Raw genomic sequence first — 22,433 nt, 5'->3', positions numbered from 1 at the left:
GCCCACGCTGTCTGGGTACCGTATATCTATAAAGCCTACTCGCTCTTTTTGGGAGCTTCATTGTGAGATCTTGGTGTGCTTTGAAGGGTGTTTTTCTCTTCTTCTGCTTCTGCTTCTTTCTTCGAGGTCTAATAAGTAAGCCTTTCTCCTTGCGGGATCTTGTTTTGAGTTGCCATCGTTTGCGTTTGCATTTTTTGGTCGTAAAGTTGTGTTTTTGTGATGGTGTTCTCTTTTCTGTCATTTTGTGAGAAAGAAAGAATTCTGGTGATGTTGGTGTTCTTTTGCTTGTCATTCTTGTGAGAAAGAAAGAATTTTGATGGTGTTGGTATCCTTGTATTATTTGGGTCTTTCATTTTTTTATAATTTCTTTTTTCCTTCTGGAGATTTAATTTTCTGATGGTGGCTTTGGTTTGTGATTTTTTGTTTTTCCTTTTTTTTTCTTGTTTTTCCTATTGTTATTTTATGTTCTGATTTGTGTTTAAGGTTCTTGATGGGAGTTGAGCTGTTTGCCTTGATGAGTACTGTTGTTTCATAGTTTCTGTGGGACTTCCACTTTTTTTGATGTTATAGAAGCTCCTGTTTTCTTTAATGAGCAGTCTGCTCCTGAAATTTCTTGGCTTCTTCATTTTCTGACACTAATGATTGATTTTTTTTATTTGGTTGTTCTGTGCAATTGATTATGTCTAGATTTGTTATGATCTGTCCAAAACAGATAAACAGAAAGTTTGAATATTGTTTATTTCCCCTCAAAAAAGGTACAATGTGTGTGTTGAAGATCTTATCTTGGTTCTTCTTTACTGTTTAGAACAGTTACAAACTTGTTTTAGAATGATGATAGATTAATTGGGTTTTCATGATATGGACTTTTACAGAATGGGAACTGCTGGAAATGGTGGAACCATCTATGGTGAATACACTGATGAGCATTTGGAGAGGGAGCCTTACTGGCCCTCTGAGAAACTCAGGATTTCAATCACTGGTGCCGGCGGGTTCATCGCATCGCATATTGCTCGGCGCTTGAAGAGCGAGGGCCATTACATTATCGCCTCCGATTGGAAGAAGAACGAGCACATGACAGAGGACATGTTCTGTCATGAGTTTCACCTCGTCGACCTCAGGGTCATGGATAATTGCCTGAAGGTTTCGACTGGTGTCGACCATGTCTTTAACTTGGCTGCTGATATGGGAGGGATGGGTTTTATCCAATCGAATCATTCAGTAATTATGTACAATAACACCATGATCAGTTTCAATATGCTTGAGGCCGCCAGGATTAATGGTGTCAAGAGGTAAGTAAGCTGGATTCATTTCATTTCATTTCATCTACTTTTGTATACATTAGTTTGTTTGTAGCAGTAGTGAAAGAATAAGCATCATGTTGTTCATATATGGATTTATTCATTTCTCTTCTGTTTTTTTTTATCATAGAAACCATGATGGGGTTTGCCAAACATATCTAACTTTTGATTTGGAGATATGAACTAAATCTTCTTTTTGTCACTTACTGGTAAAGACGCAGTGTCAATCAACATGTGTGTCACTGTTTCAAAAAGCATGTTTCTTTGCTTTGTTTTTGTTCCTTTATCTATTTCTTTGGTTCCTTTAAATTTTCTTTTGCAATTATAGTTTCTTTTTGTCGCGCTAACCTTGTGGCCGATTGTATGTTTCGGCAAGTCATGGTCAAGTCTTTATTCTTGTTGCAGATCTGTTGGGAAAAAATGTTTATTAGTTTAGTCCTAACCATTTATGTGTCGGTTCACAGGTTCTTTTATGCATCTAGTGCTTGCATATACCCTGAATTTAAGCAGTTGGATACTAATGTTAGCCTGAAGGAGTCTGATGCTTGGCCTGCAGAGGTATGTTGCCGGTCTTCATTGCAGCAGTGCCTGTCTTGTCTTGGTAGATGAAAATATAATGAGTTCCATTCTAAATTGGATAGAATAAGACACAATTTCTGAAGTTGCTTTGTTGGTTTATAGCCTCAAGATGCGTATGGCTTGGAGAAACTTGCGACAGAGGAGTTGTGCAAGCACTACACCAAGGACTTCGGAATTGAATGTAGAATTGGGCGTTTCCATAACATATATGGTCCCTTTGGAACATGGAAAGGTTGGATGTTGTTTATCAGTTCTCATCTTATGCATTTTGTCCCTTTTTATTTTCCTTAATGAGTTACGCTTTTCATTGTTGTTTAGGTGGGAGAGAGAAGGCACCTGCTGCCTTTTGTAGAAAGGCAATTACTTCTACTGATAGGTTTGAGATGTGGGGTGATGGGCTGCAGACGCGATCCTTCACCTTTATTGATGAATGTGTTGAAGGTGTTTTGAGGTGATCACTAGCTGCATTGGTGATCTTAGTTTGTTTTAGTTCTAGATATTCCTATGCTTATATACCCCTTTGTCAAGATGTTTTCCCTTTGGATTTTAACAGTGTTCTGCTTGCTGTACTCTAATGGTGTTTAGAATTGGATGTAGCAATCGCATATAAGCCATTCTCAGTTGCTTGATAGCTTGGTGCTTAATATAGACCTTTTCTCATTAGCATATTTGTTGTTTGTTTAGATTGACAAAGTCAGATTTCCGGGAGCCCTTAAACATTGGCAGTGATGAAATGGTCAGCATGAATGAGATGGCAGAAATTGTGCTCAGCTTTGAGAACAAGAAGCTCCCCATTCACCACATCCCTGGTCCTGAGGGCGTCCGTGGCCGCAACTCAGACAACACATTGATAAAAGAGAAGCTGGCATGGGCGCCAACAATGAAATTGAAGGTTGGGAATCATTGATTTCCTTTCCCTTATCTATATTAGGCACACCCATCACAATCACAATTACAACCAAATGCAGTTCAACTTTCACCATCTCTCTCTTTCCATGGACCAATTATGGTTTACAGGTTTTGGAATTAATTCATTTTTGTTTTGTTCAATCTAACAGGATGGATTGAGGATCACATATTTCTGGATAAAAGAACAGATTGAGCAAGAAAAAGTACGAGGGGTTGATTTATCCTTTTATGGAACATCCAAAGTGGTTGGCACACAAGCCCCTGTTCAACTCGGTTCACTCCGTGCAGCTGACGGAAAAGAGTGATGTAGCAGACGTTTAAGCAGAATGTGTTAATCTATATCACTCTCTTAGCGGAATAACTTGCAGTTGAGCCATATTACAGATTGCAACATGGTGGATGGTGGCATGCCTTTTTATTCACTATGCATTTTCTTAGTTTTTTCTTAATGGTTCATAGTAGTAGCTTTTTTTGTCCTACAATGGCAGATGTTTAAGCCAATATTAAAACGTGTTAAACATTGTCAGCCAATGTTTTTGTGTTGCTCTTGAAAGATTATATATTTATTGTCACACATTAAGAGCAAGGTTCTTTTACTTTTATCACCCGACTTGTTCATCTTCTGCATGTCGCTTAGATGTTAATATTTTTAAGTACAATCACGGTTCTTTTTTTTCACAATTTTTATGCTAGGCCAATGAAAAAGCCCCATTACCTACCTTACATTGAAAGGTCTCTGGTCGGTGGAACTCTTGAGGTTCCTCTTCCCTGCTCATTAGTATATGCACCTAGCTTTGTCCACTTTTTGGGGGTTTCTAACAGTGGTCATCCCATGTTAGCTGACAAACCATGATCATAAGGCTTTGTGGACAATCGTGGTATGCCCCAAGGGGATTGGCTTAGTGGGATGGGGGCATTGGCTGGTTCGATTCTCATAGATGTCGCCCCTTTATGCATGCCGACACCCAGCAAGGGCTGTGAGTGGGGGTCCTAGCCTGGAGTGTTACTAGGTATGGCAGACTGAGCCTGCTCAACCAGGTTTTGGTGCGGTGCGGTTTCTACAGGATATAAATTGAAAAAAAAATGTGGTTTTAGTAATAAAAAAATTGTAAAAAAGTGGACTACCCCTCTAAACCTAGCCGCAGGTTCAGGTTGTTAGGTTGTGAATTGCACTGACAAATTGGATCAATGTGAACTGTTTTTTTTTCTTGGGCTTGACTTGGGTGTGGAGTTTTGTCTGCATCTCAGTTAAAAGTGAATGTAAACTTACTGCCAATATCACTTCAGTTTTTGTCCATATTTGTAGCAATCATCTCTCTCTCTCTCTCTCTCTCTCTCTCTCTCTCTCTCTCTTGTGCCATTCATTTTTGCAATGGGTAGTAATATGTTTCGATGGTGTGGAAGTCATCATTCTGGGCCCTCCAAGTTGGCCGCGTAGATAAGATAAAACTTTATGGTGTCTGCTGCTACTTTTGCAGAGCTTTATTTCCTTGTTCATTATCACAAGAAAGCTTGAAAATGAAAGATATTCGAGTGGTGAGTAATATCCCATGTTGGCCCCTTAAACGACAGAAAGAACAGTGGTCCTATGAGATAAGGTAGGTAAGGATGGAGATGGAGATGGAGTTTCCAGTAGTTGTCTGCAGTGCCAGCCCATCAAAGAGCCTGCAAAAAATGCAACAAACCGTGGGTAACTGCATAGTGGCCTAGAAAAACTTTAATACTTTCACAATATTAAATGTTTTACAAATTTTAAGAAACAGCAGAAATTTGCCTTTCCATTTTGCAAGACAAAAATTGCAGCAAGAGTAAAGCTAATTAAGAATTTTCCATCCGCCCAAGTTGACTTCATGCCGAGGCAAACTAATGGCTTATCTTTGCCTACCAAAACCATAAGTTGACGGTAAAGAAAACCGTACGGTATTTTTTTAGCTGTGCCCACCCACCAATTTGAGTTATTGTTGCAGTTCAGACATTAGAGGACACTAAGGGCCGGTTTGTTTCATACAGTTTTCATGGGAAATTGCTGAATCTTTCAAAAAAATGATTGTACTGACTTCTTAAATATGCCAAAATTCTCTGCAAAGGTATGCCCAAAATCCTGACTTATTGAGGACAATTTTTTCCTTTATTCTGCAAATCTCCTTATTCGCATGTGTACCTCTTAATATTTACATGTGAACCTCCTAAAGTTCACAAACCAAACCTCTTGACTTTCAGACAGATATGTGGTGAATCTTCTGAAATACACATAAATATGTTGTGAACCTCTTGACATTCGCACAAATATGTTATGAATTTTCTGACATTCACATAAATATATTGTGATCCTCCAAACATGATTAAAATCAAACTCAAAAGATTCACATAATATTTACCAGACCTTCCGACATTTGCATAAAATATCTTATGAACCTGAAAGTTTATAGCTACATAATTTCACTCTATAAATACTTGTATTTTTTTGCAACTCTCGTTGCCCCTCGAGAGAACCCTAACCGTGTGTTATCCTCAAGCTCTCTTTGATTCTTGAGTTATTTGTGTGAATGTTAGCAGGTCCATACAACTATCATGCAAATCTTCTTAATGATTTTTACCATATTCGAAAATTTACATGACAATTGGGCGAATGTTGGGAGATTTACACAAATGAGAATTAAAAGTTGTATCAAGTGCAAATCTTTTCAGTGATTTTCATCTTTCGTAGGTTCACAATATATTTGTGCGAGCATGAGGAGAGACACAAATATGTTGTGAATATTCTCAATGATTTTGACCATATTTGGAGGTTTGCAACGTATTTAAGCGAATATGAGAATGTCCGCACAAATATGTTGTGAATCTTCTTAGTAATTTTAACTGTATTCAGAGGTTTGCAACATATTTGTGTGAACGTTAGGAGGTCTATGTAGATATTGTGCAAATATTCTAAGTGATTTTAACTACATTTGGAGATTCACAACATATTTGCACAAACAAGAGGAGGTTTGCATAAATATGTTGGGAATCTCCTGGGTAATTTTAACCATATTCGGAGGTTTGCAACATATTTGTGTGAACGTCAAGAGGTTCGTACAAATATATTGTGAATCTCCTCGATGAGTGTAACCATATTCAGAGGTTTACAACATATTTCTGTCAGGAGGTTCACTATAACGCCTCAAAATTTTAGACTTGTAAACCTTTGAAAATATTTAAAAACCTTTCATTTTTCGGAGTTTTTTTATCACCAAAAACAATTTTTTTTTTAAAAGCAAAACAAGTAGACAACTTTGGGCACGTTAGCATGAAAATCTATCATCAAAACTATCATTATCAAAAATATTTTATAAAGACAATTAGTGAGTCAAATGTACATTAATGATAAACTTTGAGTTGTATAAAATTTAGAGTTTTTCATTATACAAAACTCAAAACCAAAACAGATACCCAGGACACAAAACTGCGAGCAGAGAAGTGAGATCTTGAGTCATCTCGCATCACGCCATCGGTTGTTTAGTAAACCTATTTGTCACCTGTGCCTATAAAATGGGTCAGTTTCATGAAAAACTGGTAGGTACACAAGTAAGACAATATGAAACAAAAATTAAAGCAAAGCATATTATTTTAATCATGATAAGCAATATAATTCAGTCATAGGCTATACCTAGCATGAGCATTTGATTCACACAAGCAGAGAGCAGTTAACTAAAATAATTAATTAACATAAGATACAAGCATAAGCAATAAACAATTCATAAATCTCAAAATACACAACCAATCAATATTGTGAACAAAATAATCTTTATTTCGATATTAGCTGGCTTGCGGGTATACACAAGGCATGAAATATAAAAATAACGGACACTAATCTAGGAGTTTATTATGCCATGTATTTTTGATACCCCAGTTAGCTATCTAAGTTCGCTCCTAAGAGGATGGCCAATGACCGAGAAAGAATTCCCCAAAGGCCACTTGTTTAAAGGATGCATCCAACTTATGTAGAAGTCCCTGGGATCTATCACCTAGGATAATTTTCGGTAGTCCCATCCCTAACTACAATGATTGGGGACATCGAGTCATTTGCCCGAGGGGTGGTTGTTAACAACCTGTCCATCAAAGTTTTTGTATCATCTCATCCTCTCCCTTGACAAAAAACAACGGACGAATGGGTGTGTCATGTTTTATTTAACTGACAACTCATTCTACATGCTTTGATCTTTCAACCCACTCGAGCATCTTGCCTGTGAAGGCGATTTATCACCATTTATGTGATTTCTCTTTCATCATTGTACATTTGCACACTACGAGGTTACCATAAACCTCTCATCCAATCATCGTAGTACTAACACGTCGTGCATGTCTGATAGTACTGCTACGATGAGAGGGGTATCAGTTCCTCAGAAAGAAACCCTAGCTTTAATGTGTTGTGAAAGAAATGATATAATCATTTTAATTTACATTTGACATGCTCTGGTCCTTTAAACCAACACGAGCATCTTGCCTGTGAAAGTGAAACATCATTCTGTAAATGATTTCCACAATATTCCCTTCGCATGCTTCGAGGTTACCACAGACCTCTCATGCTACTCATCATAGTACAAACATACCGTACATGTCTAAAGGTACGACTATGATGATAGGGGCATGGGTTTCTCAAAGGATAACCCAACACAGAGTTTCATAAGTACATGTAAGTAATTCAAAATTAGACATTTTTAGTCTTTCAAAACAGAAAACAACTTGCATGATTTAGAATTTTCATGGATCTGAAACATTTTTCCCAAGTGTACCGACTTGGGGAAAAGCTAGTTGCTAATTCGCAACCCACAATATCTTCTAGCTTTGCTTTACAAGACTACGAACTCAAGAAGCTGGGATGTGTGCAAGGAATCCTCTCATCGAGACTAAAGCGCATGTACGTAAATTCACGTCTTTTCAAAAGGAGCAAAAATGGTATGCATTCCTCCACGCCCTACGAGACTTGCATTTAAGGAGTAATAAGTATCCAAAAATATAAGTTTGCGCTCTAAGTATAGCAGCAAGGGAAAACAAAAGCAGTAAAATGAAAACAATAGTCTGTGCACTAAAGTGTGATGGCAAAGCAAGTACAAAATAGTAAATGCAAAAAAAAAAGCATGTGCACTATAGCGCGGTGGTAAAGTAATGACAGTAAACAAAAAAGACAGAAAAACAATAAAGAACAGAAAGTAATTGCGAAAGCAAAAGCCTGTGCACATAAAGCACAGCGGCAAAGTAAAGACAAAAACAGTAAAGATGAGAAAGTAAATATGAAAATAAAAGCCTATGCACATCAAGCGCGGCGGCAACAGAAAACAGTAAAGATAGGAAAGTAAAAAAGATAAGGTTTACGAAACTGTGTCCTTGAGTTAAAGGTGTATGCATATAGATATACGTATATATATATATATATATATATATATATATATATATATATATATATATATATATATATATATATATTATCCTTTGTCATTTCTTTTTCATTTTAAATTTTAATTGCTTTATTTTAGTTCACCCATTGTCCTTTGCGCAACTTTCCCCTACCTTAGGGGGTTATGGGGTGCGAGCAGGCTCCATTGCGCAGGCTACAAAAAATAAACAATGAGAACCATATAAGCTTTAAACTTAAAAGAAAAAGGGAGGGGCAGGGGCACAATCCCTGCCCGTTGATCAACAGAGAAAAAGGGGCAGAGGGTGCAGCCTTTGCCCAAAGATCTGATAGTAGAGGGAGGGGTAGGGGACACAACCCTTGCTTGTTGTTTGGTCCAAAGAGGGAAGCAATGGTAGGGGAATTTCCCCTACCTGCCGATCTACTGAGAAAGGCAAGGGGCAGGGGCCCCGCCCCTGCCCGCCAACCTGACCGAAAAGGGGAGACAGAGGGGGTGGGCTCGGTTGTCAGGCCGAACCTAGCCCTGCTTGTCAGCAAAAGGGGAAGACAAAGGAGGTGGGCTCGACTGTCAAGTCGAGCCCGACCCTCACTCACAACTGAGGATGGGGAAAGGGATGGGCTTGCAGTCAAGCTGAGCCTGACCCCGACCCTGACTAGGGAAGAAAAAGAGGGAGGCAGAGGCTCCGCCTCTGCCTGCCAGAAAAACATAGAGGCAAGGGCGAAGCCCCTGCCTGACAATAGTGGAGAGGGAGGCAGGGGTGAAGCCTCTGCCTACCAAAAAGGTACAGAGGCAGAGGTGAAGCCCCTGCCTGATAGCAGTGAAGAAGAAGGCAGAGGGCTTTGCCCCTACCGGCCGAAAGACCAAGAGGCAGGGGCAAAGCCCCTACCTGTCGACTACACACAAGCTACAAGGGGTGTTTCCCCTGCCGGCCTGTCCAAAAATGAGAGAGAGACAAGAATAATAATAATAAGAAGACAACACATAGAGGAAGGAGGGTTACCTGAGAGGTGACAGGGTCGTCGACGTCGGATCTCCTCCAACAAACTAAAGAAGATGAGGGAAGAGGACGGTCGTGAGTCATGGAAAGGAGGGGAGAAAGAGAGCACACGAGGAAAGGGGGAAACAACGATGGTCTTCGGTGGTGGTAGGTGGCTAGATGCAGGGTAGGGTCGCTGGCCAGACTCAAGCACCCGACAAGGTTGCTGGAAAGGGATGGCAGCGGGAGAGAGGGCGGAGATGGGGCGGGGGGTGTCGGCTACAGAAGCGAGAGGCAACAACGGGGGGAGAGCCCTTCCCCTGCGTGCCTTTAAATAGGCACAGAGGGGGGTCTTTTAGGGTACCCGGGTTTGGGTTCGGGTTGGATCCGGATTTGATTCGGGTCTAAATTTCTTTTCTCTAAAAATCTCACGCCTTACATTCACATAAATATTTATGCGAATGTCAGGCGGCTCACAATATATTTGTGTGAACATCAGGAGGTTCGCATGCAAACGTCAGAAGGATCATAGACGGTTCACAATATATTTGTGTGAATTACATATTTGTGTGAATGTCAGGATCACAAATATGTTGCAAAGGATAAAATTGTTTTAAATAAGTTAGAACTCAATGATTTTGGATATACAAAGAATTTTGACATATTTATGGGTTTTTACGAGAATGCGCCATTTTTAGAGGATAATATGATAAATTTTTGAATCTCTTTTCCTCCCTTTTCTACCATGAGTGAAACAGGCATCTAAGCATCATGGTGTGAAAAAGTTATGCTGACGAGTTTTTTCCACCACCTTTCTCTTTTCATGTGAAAATCCCATCATAGTTTCTCCCTTATATAAGGACCTTCATGAGAAAGCTAAGTTGCACGAGCTTTTAAAAATTCATGTTTTTCACATGAAGGGATCTTTCCTTACATGCGATTGAAACAAATGGACTCTAAGAATTACATTATTCTGTTTACCAATAAGTTCTAATGGTAAAAATTTTCATAACTAAGTTGTTGTATCAGTTCTTTTTCTCTAATAGAAAGTTTAGCTATAGTAAATGGATCCTTTAGTTGTTAGAACCATGGAGGATCTTGTTAACAAAGAAATGCATAATTTTTGTTTAGAAACCATCTACATATTTGGGAACTCTAGGAGGGATTAATGTTTGCTACAATCGATTATAAATATAATCGACTTAGCAAAATACTGCTTTTTTGGGGATTTTTTTTGCCATATATAATACCATAGATGTGATCTACATATTTTAATTAGTGGGAACCAACTTTTGGATTTCAACATGTATGCAAGCTTTCCTGGCGATAAAAAAATCTATGGTTATAATTTTTTCGATTTTTCTTGACTCATAACATGTTTTTTATCAAAAAACATGACCCAAGAGTCAATTCATACTAAATCGATGAACATGTCTATAAGGTTAGATTGAGTCAAAACAACTTGCATCATGAAATTTCAAATCGATTGTAGCAAATATATATATATCCCTTGCTGATGGAATTATGGTTCCTACCAATCCATCAGAGCTAATAGTAAATTGCAGCATAAAGAATGTTATCGAATGCACTTCTATTCTAGTCATATGTGCTACAACTACTCATCTTTATTTTGGGACTAACACCTTAACTTTGAACACTAACAACTAATAATAAAAAAAATGGTTATTATTTCTCTTTTTTCATAAGTTGGGGGAACGATGCAAGAACGGAGAAGCTACAATTTGGGTCCATAAGAGATCCATTTGGATCTAGTTTAGTTTAGAGTGATTTGAGTTTTTTATATATTTAGACTTTAATATTTTTATCATATAATGGATCTATCTAAGATCCAATTAGAATTAGGGTTTCTCATATTTCCTATAAATATGCATTGATTGATATCACACTTATTTCTTTAATTCTATGAATTAGTTTATTGTCAAATTTTTATTGTTCTTGTTTTTCGTAGTTCAATTTGCATAGGAGTAGGGTAACATAGATTTTTTGCATCTTCAATGGTGAATCAGTTGATATTAGAATAAGATTTTTGCCACGATTTGATCGATCGATGATCCTACAGTTTGACAAAACCCAGGGAGCTACATTCACTTATCATGGCTTATGACTATCAGGATTAATGGCAATCATGGCCACTAATAAGTGAGGTTCCTCGGCCGCGTAGTCTATCATAACACTTACTCGTGATGTCCACCTCAACCGAATATACAACATGGTTGTATGATTCATTGTGGCATCAACTAACAACAACCTAGGTTCCACCACCACCATCTTCCCTTTCACCATTTTCTCCATCACCACAAACACCATCCTCTTACGTCCCATCACAACCACCACCACCTCCATTCTTGTTCTCTTGTACACCCACCACCACCAACAACTGGTTGTCGACCACCACGGACGGGTCGTAGCCCTTGTCATCCGGCGACACATTGATTGAACCCCTACATTGTTCCTCTTATTTTCCTCCCTTTTCCTCTCATTTTTTTTGTTCTTCCTACCCACCCTCTTTCTCTTTCACCAGCCACCCACATTCACCCATCTCCAGTGAAGAGCAGGCCAACCAATGGCTGTCGGCTGAAGCTAGCCTCCCAGGTTCCCCTCCACCAGCCCCTTATTCTTCCTATCTCTATTTCTATCTGGCCGGCCATGATGAGGTGTTGATCAATGAGTCCTGCCAGACGGTCCCCGTAGACCAATCCAGACCAACAAAACAAGTGCCTGCTAGCCAATGGCCCCACTAGTGGCATAGCCAAAGAGGAGAGGTGGTGGGTGGATTTTAAAACTTAGAAAAAAGTACATTAAATAAACAAAAATAAACAATAAAGAGGACTGAATCTCACCTCAGGCATATATGTAGCCCTTTCTATGCTTGGCAAGCGTGGGAGAGCACCGACGACACTTGGGCTTGTCGTGGGCTCCAAAATATGTGTGTAACAGGGGATCTGGTTCTTAGACTATGCTAGATTAGGACTGAACTAAGCTAGGTCGAGTAGGTTAGGTCATGCAAAGATTTCTTCAGAGTAAGGCTAGTGCTAGGGAGAAAAAGACCATATGCTAAAATAGTGGGTGTGACCCCTTATTTATATTTTTTTTGGCAGATCCAAATATGTTTTATGTTCGAGATCTGTCATTCTCGACCTAATCCAGATTGCAATGGATGGCTCCTATTAGGCAATTTTTGAATAAAGGGTTGAGATTTGTCCAAAGCATGTTGCCTTAGATAAAAGTTTTGATTTTGTAAAGCAGTTTTGGGCTCAAAATATTCTCTTTCAAGTTTGGAAAGGAAGTAGGGCAGATAAGAGCGATGATGCACTTACTGAAACTAATTAGAGCTGCTCTCGACAATTTAATTTTTCGTTAATATCAGGTGTTGATGACAATTTATGGGGGGTGACTCACTCCATAGACTAACACCTTTAGGTTTTTCCACTAATCTCGGCCACCGCGGAAAGGTAGAATCCATGGACTAACATCTTTTGGTTTCTCATTGGGGAAATGACATCACCTTAGCAGAATGTATTGAGATTCTAGGGCTTACTCATCCAGCTCGGGGTGCATCCATTCAAAACCAGTTATTTCTGAATAGTCATTGTGATGATCGGTTGGCCTTGCAGAATCTAACTGGTGGGACACAGTGGCTTCAAATGATTCACAACGACGCTCCTTGTATGATGTTGAAGCTTTTGTAGGAAACATTTCATGAGCTTACCACTGAGCCTAACTTAGGTTATCAGACTTTATGGCACCCTCGGGGTGGCTTTACTTTGTGCCTTGTCTCATTCATCATTTTTTGCGAGACCTTTGAGCTTATGGATGTTCATTTGGTTCACCTTCTGAAATAGTGGTTCTGTCATGGAAGACACCTCTCTTTGGGTATGGCGGCCTTAGCACACCTTTACTGAGGTTTGAGATCCTTTGTCTATCATCGTGATGAAAACTTTATGGGTAGAAAGGTCCTTGTAAACATATGGTATTATGAGCATATTTTTGACTTTCGGCTTCCTCGAATTTTTCTGACGGTGATGCTTCGAGATAGATGCAGTGGTGGCAAGGATACTCAACAACATCAATCAGTGAGGACTTAACGAATCTTGATAAACTTGGAGGAGTGTTCCACCACTTGGAACCTTATGCTAGCTCTAGAATATGGGCGGACAAAATTTATGATACCTACATGTCAGGATGTCCATTGGTTGGCAGGACCCTTCTCTAAGGTGTCATGTCATCCAGAGTGTATGATGGTTAGCATGTAAATTTTGTTCTCCTTCTTTACTTTGTTTATGTCCTTGGGGTTGTATGTCTAACCTATAGTAATGTGAACAAATCTATCATATTCATTTAATTCATATATGATATGTAATTCAACAAGTAATGTGAACAAATCTAGCATATGCATTTAATTCATACATGATACGCAATTCAATAAGTAATGTGAACAAATCTAGAATATGCATTTAAATCATACATGATACGTAATTCAACAAGTAATGTGAACATGATCACTTTGTTTCGATATTAGCTGGCATGTGGGTATGCAAAGGCGTGAATCATAGAAACAATTGAGACTAATCTAGGAGTTTATTATGCTACGTATTTTCAATACCCCAGGTAGCTAGATGAGTCTGCTCCTAAGAGGACGACCAATGACTGAAAGAGAATTTTTCAAAAGCATACATAGCAAGGGGTGCATCCAACTTCTGCAGAAGTCTATGGGATCTACCACCTAGGATAATTTTTTATAGTCTCATCTTCTAACTTCGATGACTGAGGACACTGAGTCATTTACCTGAGAGGTGGTTGTTAACAACTTATCCATCAAAAAATAGTAGGGCGAAAGGGTGCGTCAAGTTTAATTTAACTGAAGACCTATTCTACATGTTCTGGTCTTTAAAACTAGCTCGAGCATCTTGCATGTGAAGGCAATCATCACCTGATTTCTATTTCATCATTGTGTCTTTACACGTTACGAGGTTACCATATGAAAGTGTTGTAGGATCGAGGCAACGAGCACTAGAGGGGGGGGGGGTGAATAGTGCTTTTAAATATTGTCTTTGGAATTATAACGGATTTTGAAATTTATAAAATCAATCACACAAAGAACACAAGAATTTATCCGGGTTCGGTCTTTCCCGACCTACATCTAGTCCCCAAGCAAAACCCGCTTGAGATTTCTACTATCAACCTCATGTAACTATAAGATCATACAGACCAAATTTGGTCCCACTTTCAGTAACAAACCTACTGAAAGCAAACAACTCCTTTAAACCAAGGAGTCCTTTCCTTTTACAGAAAAATGAAATAATCAACTTACAATTAACTTACGAGCCCTTCTTATGAATGCAAATGGAATGCAATTAACTTTTGAGGTTGTTGAAATACTCAACTCACGAATTCACTAGCCCTCAAAAGAATTTGAGTGAAAAACTTGAGTGAAAATATCAAGTGAGTGAGAAAACGAATACTTGAATGAATAGGAGTGAAAAGCAAAGATTTTGATCTTTGTAATTTAATTGGATTCGATTCAATTCGATGTTTTTAAGTGTAGAATGCACTCATATTTATAGTTGAAATTTTTCATACATTGAGGGTATGAAAGGGTGTCAAAATAGTCGATTTTGAACGATCAAAACGTTTGAAAAATGAAAAGATACACCTTTTAAAAGTTACAAAAAAATGACAAAATTAGTCGACTGGAACAATAGTTAGTCGACTGAAATCAAATATTAGTAGACTGACAGTTATCGTCGATCGACTAATGTATTTATCATAGCCGTTTGAAAATCTGAAGTTTTGAAACTTAGTCAACTAAAGAAAAAGTTAGTTGACTGATAATATCAGCAGTAGACTGGAAAATCTTTCAGTCGACTACTGCTAAATTTTCTGAAAAAACACATGTTCTGTCCGGTCGACTGATAAAATTGTTAGTCGACTGCTGCTAAAGTTTCTAGAAAACAGACATTCTGTCTGGTCGACTGATAAAACCTTCAGTCGACTAATTTTACAAAAATGATGTTTTTGCTTAGAAAATTTAGTGTGAGAAAGTTGGTCGACTGGTAAGTTTATTGGTTGACTAATAAACATGAAAAATTAAGTAAAGAGTTTTCTAAAATGATTTTCATGAAGGGTTCTTTTAGAAAAGTTTTTCTAAAGACTTTTTAGGTGAAATAAAATTAAAATACGCACTCTAAGTAAGGCTCTTATAAGAATCTAAGACTTTTAATGAATTTTATATTTGCACACTAGTCTTCAAAGATTATTTATCGAATTCCTCAATTCTTGTCATCTTTCTTTATTTCCTTAGCTTAAATGCAGTTGATTCACTTGTTCATCATCAAAACCTTGTACTTGAAGTATCGTGTACGGCTTTATTGTCGTAACAATCTCCCTTTTTGATGATGACAAACTAGTCAAAGATGGAGCATTTAGATGCATAGATGGAGATTTTACTCCTCCTATCAATATGCTTCAAAACATAAGAAATTAGTACAATCAAAACACATATATCACATATTGATTGTTTTGCATTTCCATGATTACTTCATGCATTTCTAAAACTTTTTCATGAATGCAATTTTCAATGCTTTCACATGATGCAATTGCCATGTCATGATGCAATATGCAATTTATATATGTCATGTTATTTTTCTCCAATAATTTTCATCCATGTGTCTTTTTCTCCTTTTTCTCATACAATTTGTCTTTTTTTTTCCCTTTGTCATAATAAAAAAGAGTAAGTGCAGATATAGCATAAGCAAAATGCAAATTCAAGTTCAAAATATTATAACCCAAAAAGTATCAAAGTTCAATAACAAAGTTCAAGAGAAGTGTTGTTTGATCATCTCCTTGAGTTCAACAATATCCTTCTGAATTGAAGAAAGTTATTGAGTCACATCTTCACGAAAAGTGTGTTGATGTAGCTCCAAAGCTTCCATTCGCTGCAAAATTTCATCATTGTCTTGACTAGTAGAGAATTTCTTTCATTTTGCTTGAGATGAAGGTGTCACAGAAGATGGTGATGGTTCAGAGGGTTCAGTTTGATCAAAATTTAAAGGAGGTAGATATTTGATTTTCATTCATTTAAAAATAGTTTGATCAAAGAACTTATTTTGTTTAATATATTTTTCATTTGTTAGGGGTACTTTGAAATATCTAAAAATACGAGTAAGGAGACATCCATACAGAAGAAAAGGTTTTTTGTTTCCATAAAGTAGTAAAATACACGTTGGCCCAATTTACATAAATATTTCCAAATAAGACGTAAAGAGCCATAGAGAGATTTGTGGAATAGTAATCAAAAGATCCAGTTTTAGGTAGAACATTTGTGGGTAAGAATTCATCCAGTAGTGCGAGCGCGAGTTTGAAGATTGGTATTCTTGAAAGGAGGACAATGAGGTGCACCGGGAAGAAGAATTTGTTCAAAAAATCTTTCATCATTAAGTTCAATAGTATTGAAAAGAGTTTCTGAAGGTGGAATATCTAAAATTTGTCCAAGGATCTTAGAATCAAACTAAATTTCAACATCGCGAACAAGAGAAGAGATAAATATGGTTTCATGATCAATTTGTAAATTTGTGTAAAACAAATGGATCAGTAAAGGATAATGAAGAGGGTCTGCACCAGCGTCAAAAAGGTGTAAAATGCCTGTGAATAATTCTCTGATTTTGTAGCAAGAAAATAGATGAAACATAATATTTCGGCCTGGTAAAATAGGAAGTGCAGAAATTGATCCAAAGGTATCATACAAAAGAGGATTTATGAGTAGTCTAAGAGAAAATCTATGATGTGCTTTTGGTGTAGATGGAGGGGAACCTTGTGCAGATGTTGTTTTTTGATGAGGCATGGTTGTTAAGAACGAAACAGATTCACCTATCAAAGAGAAATAAAGTCGTTGAGAGGAACAGGTGGAGACGTTGTTGATGTCAGCTTCCAAATGCTTTAAAAATGACGTCCGGTGGGAGGAAGATGTTGTTTGACATCATGGAGGATAACCAATGCAACAAAAACACTTTGTGTGATGCGGACAATGTGCCTTCTATGATCAAGGTCCAAATCAATCGGCGGGAGCAGTCCACCGAAAAGAAATATCGAGTTTCCACGGATTTTAGGCAAGAGAGAAGAGGCAATAAAGGGTTTGGCGAACAAGAGGTGACGCGATGGATGACGGCAGGTGAGAAGATGTTGTTGCAAGCATTCCAAGTGTCGTCTTCTGTCACGACAAGAGGATTCCGGCGAGATGGAGTTCGTCCGACAGTCCTAGGTTTTTTGGAAGAGATAGAGGAGAGAGAGAGAGGGTTTCTTTTATGAAAAGGGGAAAAACATACGAGCGTTAACGAAACAATGTGATTTTTTTTTTAAATAAAGGGGTATCGGGTCCCTAAAAGAAACGAGCATAAAAAACGATTGCCCTTTTAAAAAAATAAAATCCAAGGGATATCGAGTCCCTTCAGTTGAAATTTAAAAACATCAATCGACTAGAATTTTATCGGTCGACTAAAAATGTGTGATTTTGAGTTTTTTTTCTTCTAAAATAGCATTTTTTAAAAACAAATTTATAAATCTAAAAATGATCAAATGCCTAGTTCTCTCCTAATTCTCATAAAATCTTCATTTTTAAGTGGTTTAGTGAAGATATCAACATGTTGTTCATTAGTGGGTATAAAATTTAACGAAATATCTTGTTTTAACACATGATCTCGTAAGAAATGATGTCTAACTTCAATATGCTTAGTTCTTTAGGGTTGAATAGGATTTTTCAAAAGATTTATAGCACTAGTGTTATCACAATAAATAGGTGTTGTGGAGTAATTCAAACCAAAATCTTTTAAGGTTTGTTTCATCCATAGTACTTATGAACACGCTAAACTAACCGCTATATATTCTGCTTCAGTTGTTGAGAGTGACACTGAATTTTGTTTTTTACTAAACCAAGAGACTAAGGAATGTCCTAAGAAATGACAAGTTTCGCTAGTACTCTTGCGATCAAATTTGTTTCCTGCAAAATCTGCATCACTATATGAAACTAAATCGAAGGAAGATGATTTCGGGTAAAATAAATCAAAATTTGAAGTATCTTTCAAGTATTAAAGAATTTGTTTTACTGCAGTTAAGTGAGATTCCTTCGGATTAGCTTGAAATATAGCACACATACAAACACTAAACATTATATCAGGTCAACTAACAGTTAAGTATAATAGAGATTCGATCATACCTCTGTAGAGCTTAGTATCTATATTTTTACCATTTTCATCTTTGTCAAGAGAAGTAGTTGTGCTGATAGGATTTCTTCTTGATTTTGATGAGTCCATCCCAAATCTCTTAAGAAGTTCTTTTGTATACTTAGCCTGGTTGATGAAGATTCTTTATTCAGTTTGCTTTATTTGAAGTCCAAAGAAGTAGTTTAATTCGCCTATCAAGTTCATTTCAAACTCTTCCTGCTTTAGCAAATTCTTTACAAAGATAATCATTAGTAGAACCAAATATTATGTCATCAACATAAATTTGCACAATAAGAATATCTGAATTAAGATTTTTAATAAATAAAGTGGAGTCTACCCGACCAATAAAAAAACCAGATTGTTCTAGAAAATTTCGTACTCTTTCATACCACACTCTTGGTACTTGTTTAAGTTTATACAAAGCTCTTTTTAATTTGTAGACTTTTTCTGAATATTTCTCATTTTTAAAGCCTAGAGGTTGCTCTACATAAACTTCTTCATTGATATGTCCATTTAAGAATGCATTCTTAACATTAATTTGATATAACCTAAAATTCATGTAACTAGCAAAAGCAAGCATCATTCGAATTGACTCCAATCGAGCCACTGGTGCATAGGTTTCATCAAAATCTATGCCCTCTTCTTGATTATAGCCTTGTGCTACTAGCCTTGCTTTGTTTCGAATGACTTCGCCATTTTCGTCTAGGTTATTTCGGAAGACCCATCTTGTTCTAATTACTTGATGATCCTTTGGTCTATCAACTAGATCCCATATATCATTCTTAGTAAATTAGTTAAGTTCTTCAGACATGGCCAAAAGCCAAAATTCATCATCACAAGCCTCATTGATATTCTTTGGTTCTATTTTAGATATGAAAGCAATATTTGCAATATATTGCAATTGCCTTCTAGTTTGGATACTACTCTTTATTTCTTCAATAATTTGTTCATGTGGATGATTGAGAACTTCTTTCAAAACCGGTGGAAGAGGAACATTTTCTTGAGAAGTGCTCTATGTCAAAGGTTCTCCTTGAAGTATGAATTATTCTCATTTGCTTAGAGGTATAATCTGTTCACAATTCTCATCAAATGAAACATGTAAAGATTCTTCAATGCAAGATGTTCTTTTATTAAAAATACGATAAGCTTTGCTTCTAAAAGAATATCCAAGAAATATTACTTTATCTGATTTTGAATCAAACTTATCAAGATTATCTTTGGTATTTAACAAGAAGCATTTACTACCAAAAATTTTGAAATATGAGATCTTTGGTAAACGATCATAATACAATTCAAAACATGTTTTATGTAAGATTGGTCGAATACGAATACAGTTTAAAACACAACATGTTGTATTCACTGCTTCAGCCCAAAAGCATTTTGGTAAATTTTTATCTTGAAGCATGGTTCTAGCACATTCTTGCAAAGTTCTATTCTTTCTTTCAACAACTCCATTTTGTGCAGCCGCTTTAGAAAAAGCAAAGTTGTGAGATATACCATATAAATCACAAAACTTTAGAAAATATTCATTTTCAAATTTACCACCTTGATCACTACGAATTTTAATAATAGATGTAGATTTTTCATTTGTAATTCTTCTACAAACTTTAGAAAATTCAGAAAAAGCATCATTTTTACTTTTTAGAAAAATCACCCATGTAAATCGAGAATAATCATCTACTATAACAAAAGCATACTTGCTACCATTCAAACTTTGAATTCTAGATGGTCCAAATAGATCTAAATGTAAAAGTTCAAGAGGATGTTTTGTTGAAATTATATCTTTTGCTTTAAAAGAACTCTTGATTTGTTTACCAATTTGGCAAGCATCACATAAGTGGTCCTTCTTATATGGTATTCTAGGTAGGCCTCTAACAAGATCATTCTTGGATAACTTAGAAATTATTTTAAAGTTAACATGTCCAAGTCTCTTGTGCCATAACCATTGAATTTCATTTGAAACAATAAGATATTTTTCATTAAAAGTGGGCAACTCAAGTAGATAAAGTTCATTTACATTATTTCTTCTTTTACCTTTAAAAATGATCTTTTTAGATTGAAAATCAGAAATCAAGTATAAATCATGTTCAAATGAAACATGAAAACCTTTATCACATAATTGACTAATGAATAACAAATTATGCATTAAACCATCTACTAAAAGAACATTTTCTATCAAGGGAAATTTTGGATTACTAATGTTACCAATATCGATTACTTTTTCCTTGTTATTGTCACCAAAGGTGACGGTTTCTTCATTCTTACTTTGAAGGGTGGAAAATAACTCCGGTCTTCCAGTCATATGTTTGGAACAACCATTGTCCAATATCCATTTGCTCCTTGTTTTGTATACCAACAACAAAATTAGAAGACAAAGCATTTGACCCCTTTCTATTTTTGGGTGAATGAGAGTTAGTCTTAGAAACCTATATCCATTTGGATTTTGGTTTCCTTTGATAATAAATATTCTTTCTATAAAAAGATTTAGCATTTCTAGAGTAATCATGTCTAGGATTATAAGCATTATAAGTACCATGATTAGATACATTTCTATTATAACTAGAGAATTTAGTTCTTTGAACAAATGGTTGAGAATTTTGTCTCTGATTTTTCACCACATAGTTTGGTCCATTTTGAGTATCAAAGAAGCTATATCCTAAACCGGTTTTGTTAACCGAGCATCTTTGAGAACCAAGAAGTCTTTTTAGATTCTCTTGTCCATTAGTGAATTTGGTCACTATAGAAAGAAGATCATTTGATTTTTCTTTTAGACTTGTTATTTCTTCTTGTAAGAGATTGGTTCTAATTCCAATTTCTTTTATCTCAAATGCTTGACAAGAGTTTTCCTTCTTGAGATCTTCTATCTCTTGAAGTAACACTTTGTTTTGAAAGTCAAGAGTTGAATTTTCAGTTTTTAACTCTTTGTTTTTAGAACTTAGACTCTTAAATTTAGCATATAAATCATTAAATGCTTCTAATAAATCATCATACTCAAATTGACTTACCGAGTCTTCTTGTGCTACAAAGGATATGTTGGCGACTTCTTCATTAGATTCTTCGTCGGAAAAAAAAGTCACTATCATCCCAACATGCTTGAAATGTCTTTTTCTTCTTGATTTTGTCCTTGGGCTTGATTTTGAGAAGAGGACAATCTTTCTTGATGTGTCCAGCTTTTTTGCAGTTAAAGCACTTGACTTTATTAGGATTGGAAGAATCTTCTTTCTTTACCTTCCTTTGAAGTTTTTCTTTTTTGATGAATCTTTTTAATTGCCTTGTGATGAAGGAAATATCTTCATATTCTTCTGAATCTTCAGAGTCAGAATTGGCCTTAAAAGCAAGAGATTTCTTCTTGGGTTCTTCTTCTTGTCTATCTTGAAGTTGAACTTTATATGTCATCAAATTACCAATTAAGTCTTCAAGAGAAAGATTATTTAAATCATTGGCATCCTCTATAGCTGTGGTCTTTCTCTCTCATTCAGGAGTTAAACACCTTAGGACTTTTCTAACTAAATCCACTTGTGAATATTCTTTTTCAAGGGATTTTAGAGTGTTAGTGATATCGGTCATTCTTGTTACCATGTCCGATATAGATTCATTTTGTTTCATTTTAAACAATTCAAATTTATGAACTAAAAAAGCAATCTTAGATTCTTTTACCTTTGACGTACCTTCATGAGTTACGCGAAGAGTATGCCAGATATCATTTGTTGTAGAGCATTGAGAGATGTGATTGAACTCTACCTTGTCAATGACACAATACAATGCATTCATAGCTTTGGCATTGAGTGAAGCTATCTTCTTTTCTTCATCGGTCCATCGGCTGAAATCAGTTGATGGCATTTGGTACTTTTCTGAAACAACTCTCCAAATTTTGAGATCCATGGATTATAGGAATATTGTCATTCTTACTTTCCAATAGCCATAGTTTGTTCCGTCGAAAAGAGGAAGACGAACATAGGAGCATCCTTCTTTGTGCTGAGAAGATGTTGCCATGGTAGATGATGGTCAAATCAAAATATAGCAAACCTGCTCTGATACCAAA

The 22,433-nt window shown here is 36.5% G+C and overlaps 1 protein-coding gene across 2 annotated transcripts; it reads left to right on the top strand.

Annotated features, from left to right (window-relative positions):
- LOC149815962 (GDP-mannose 3,5-epimerase 2-like) lies at nt 1-3,386 on the top strand. 2 transcript variants are annotated; one of them, XM_089988817.1, is made up of 8 exons: nt 69-135; nt 688-755; nt 873-1,289; nt 1,763-1,856; nt 1,980-2,109; nt 2,196-2,328; nt 2,562-2,769; nt 2,936-3,386. In XM_089988817.1, the coding sequence occupies exons 3-8, from the start codon at nt 874-876 to the stop codon at nt 3,089-3,091; spliced, it is 1,137 nt and encodes a 378-aa protein (XP_089844943.1). In that variant the 5' UTR covers nt 69-135; nt 688-755; nt 873; the 3' UTR covers nt 3,092-3,386. The 2 variants fall into 2 exon arrangements, with proteins under 2 accessions (XP_089844942.1, XP_089844943.1); XM_089988816.1 differs by lacking the exon at nt 688-755 and having other exon boundaries at nt 1-135.
- Nucleotides 3,387-22,433: the final 19,047 nt, after the last annotated feature.

Source organism: Nuphar pumila, chromosome 15 (genome assembly GCF_984573655.1).
Source record: "Nuphar pumila chromosome 15, dmNupPumi1.hap1.1, whole genome shotgun sequence".
Lineage (NCBI taxonomy): Eukaryota > Viridiplantae > Streptophyta > Magnoliopsida > Nymphaeales > Nymphaeaceae > Nuphar > Nuphar pumila.
Note: the sequence above shows the minus strand (reverse complement) of the source record. Positions and strands in the feature narration are given on the sequence as shown.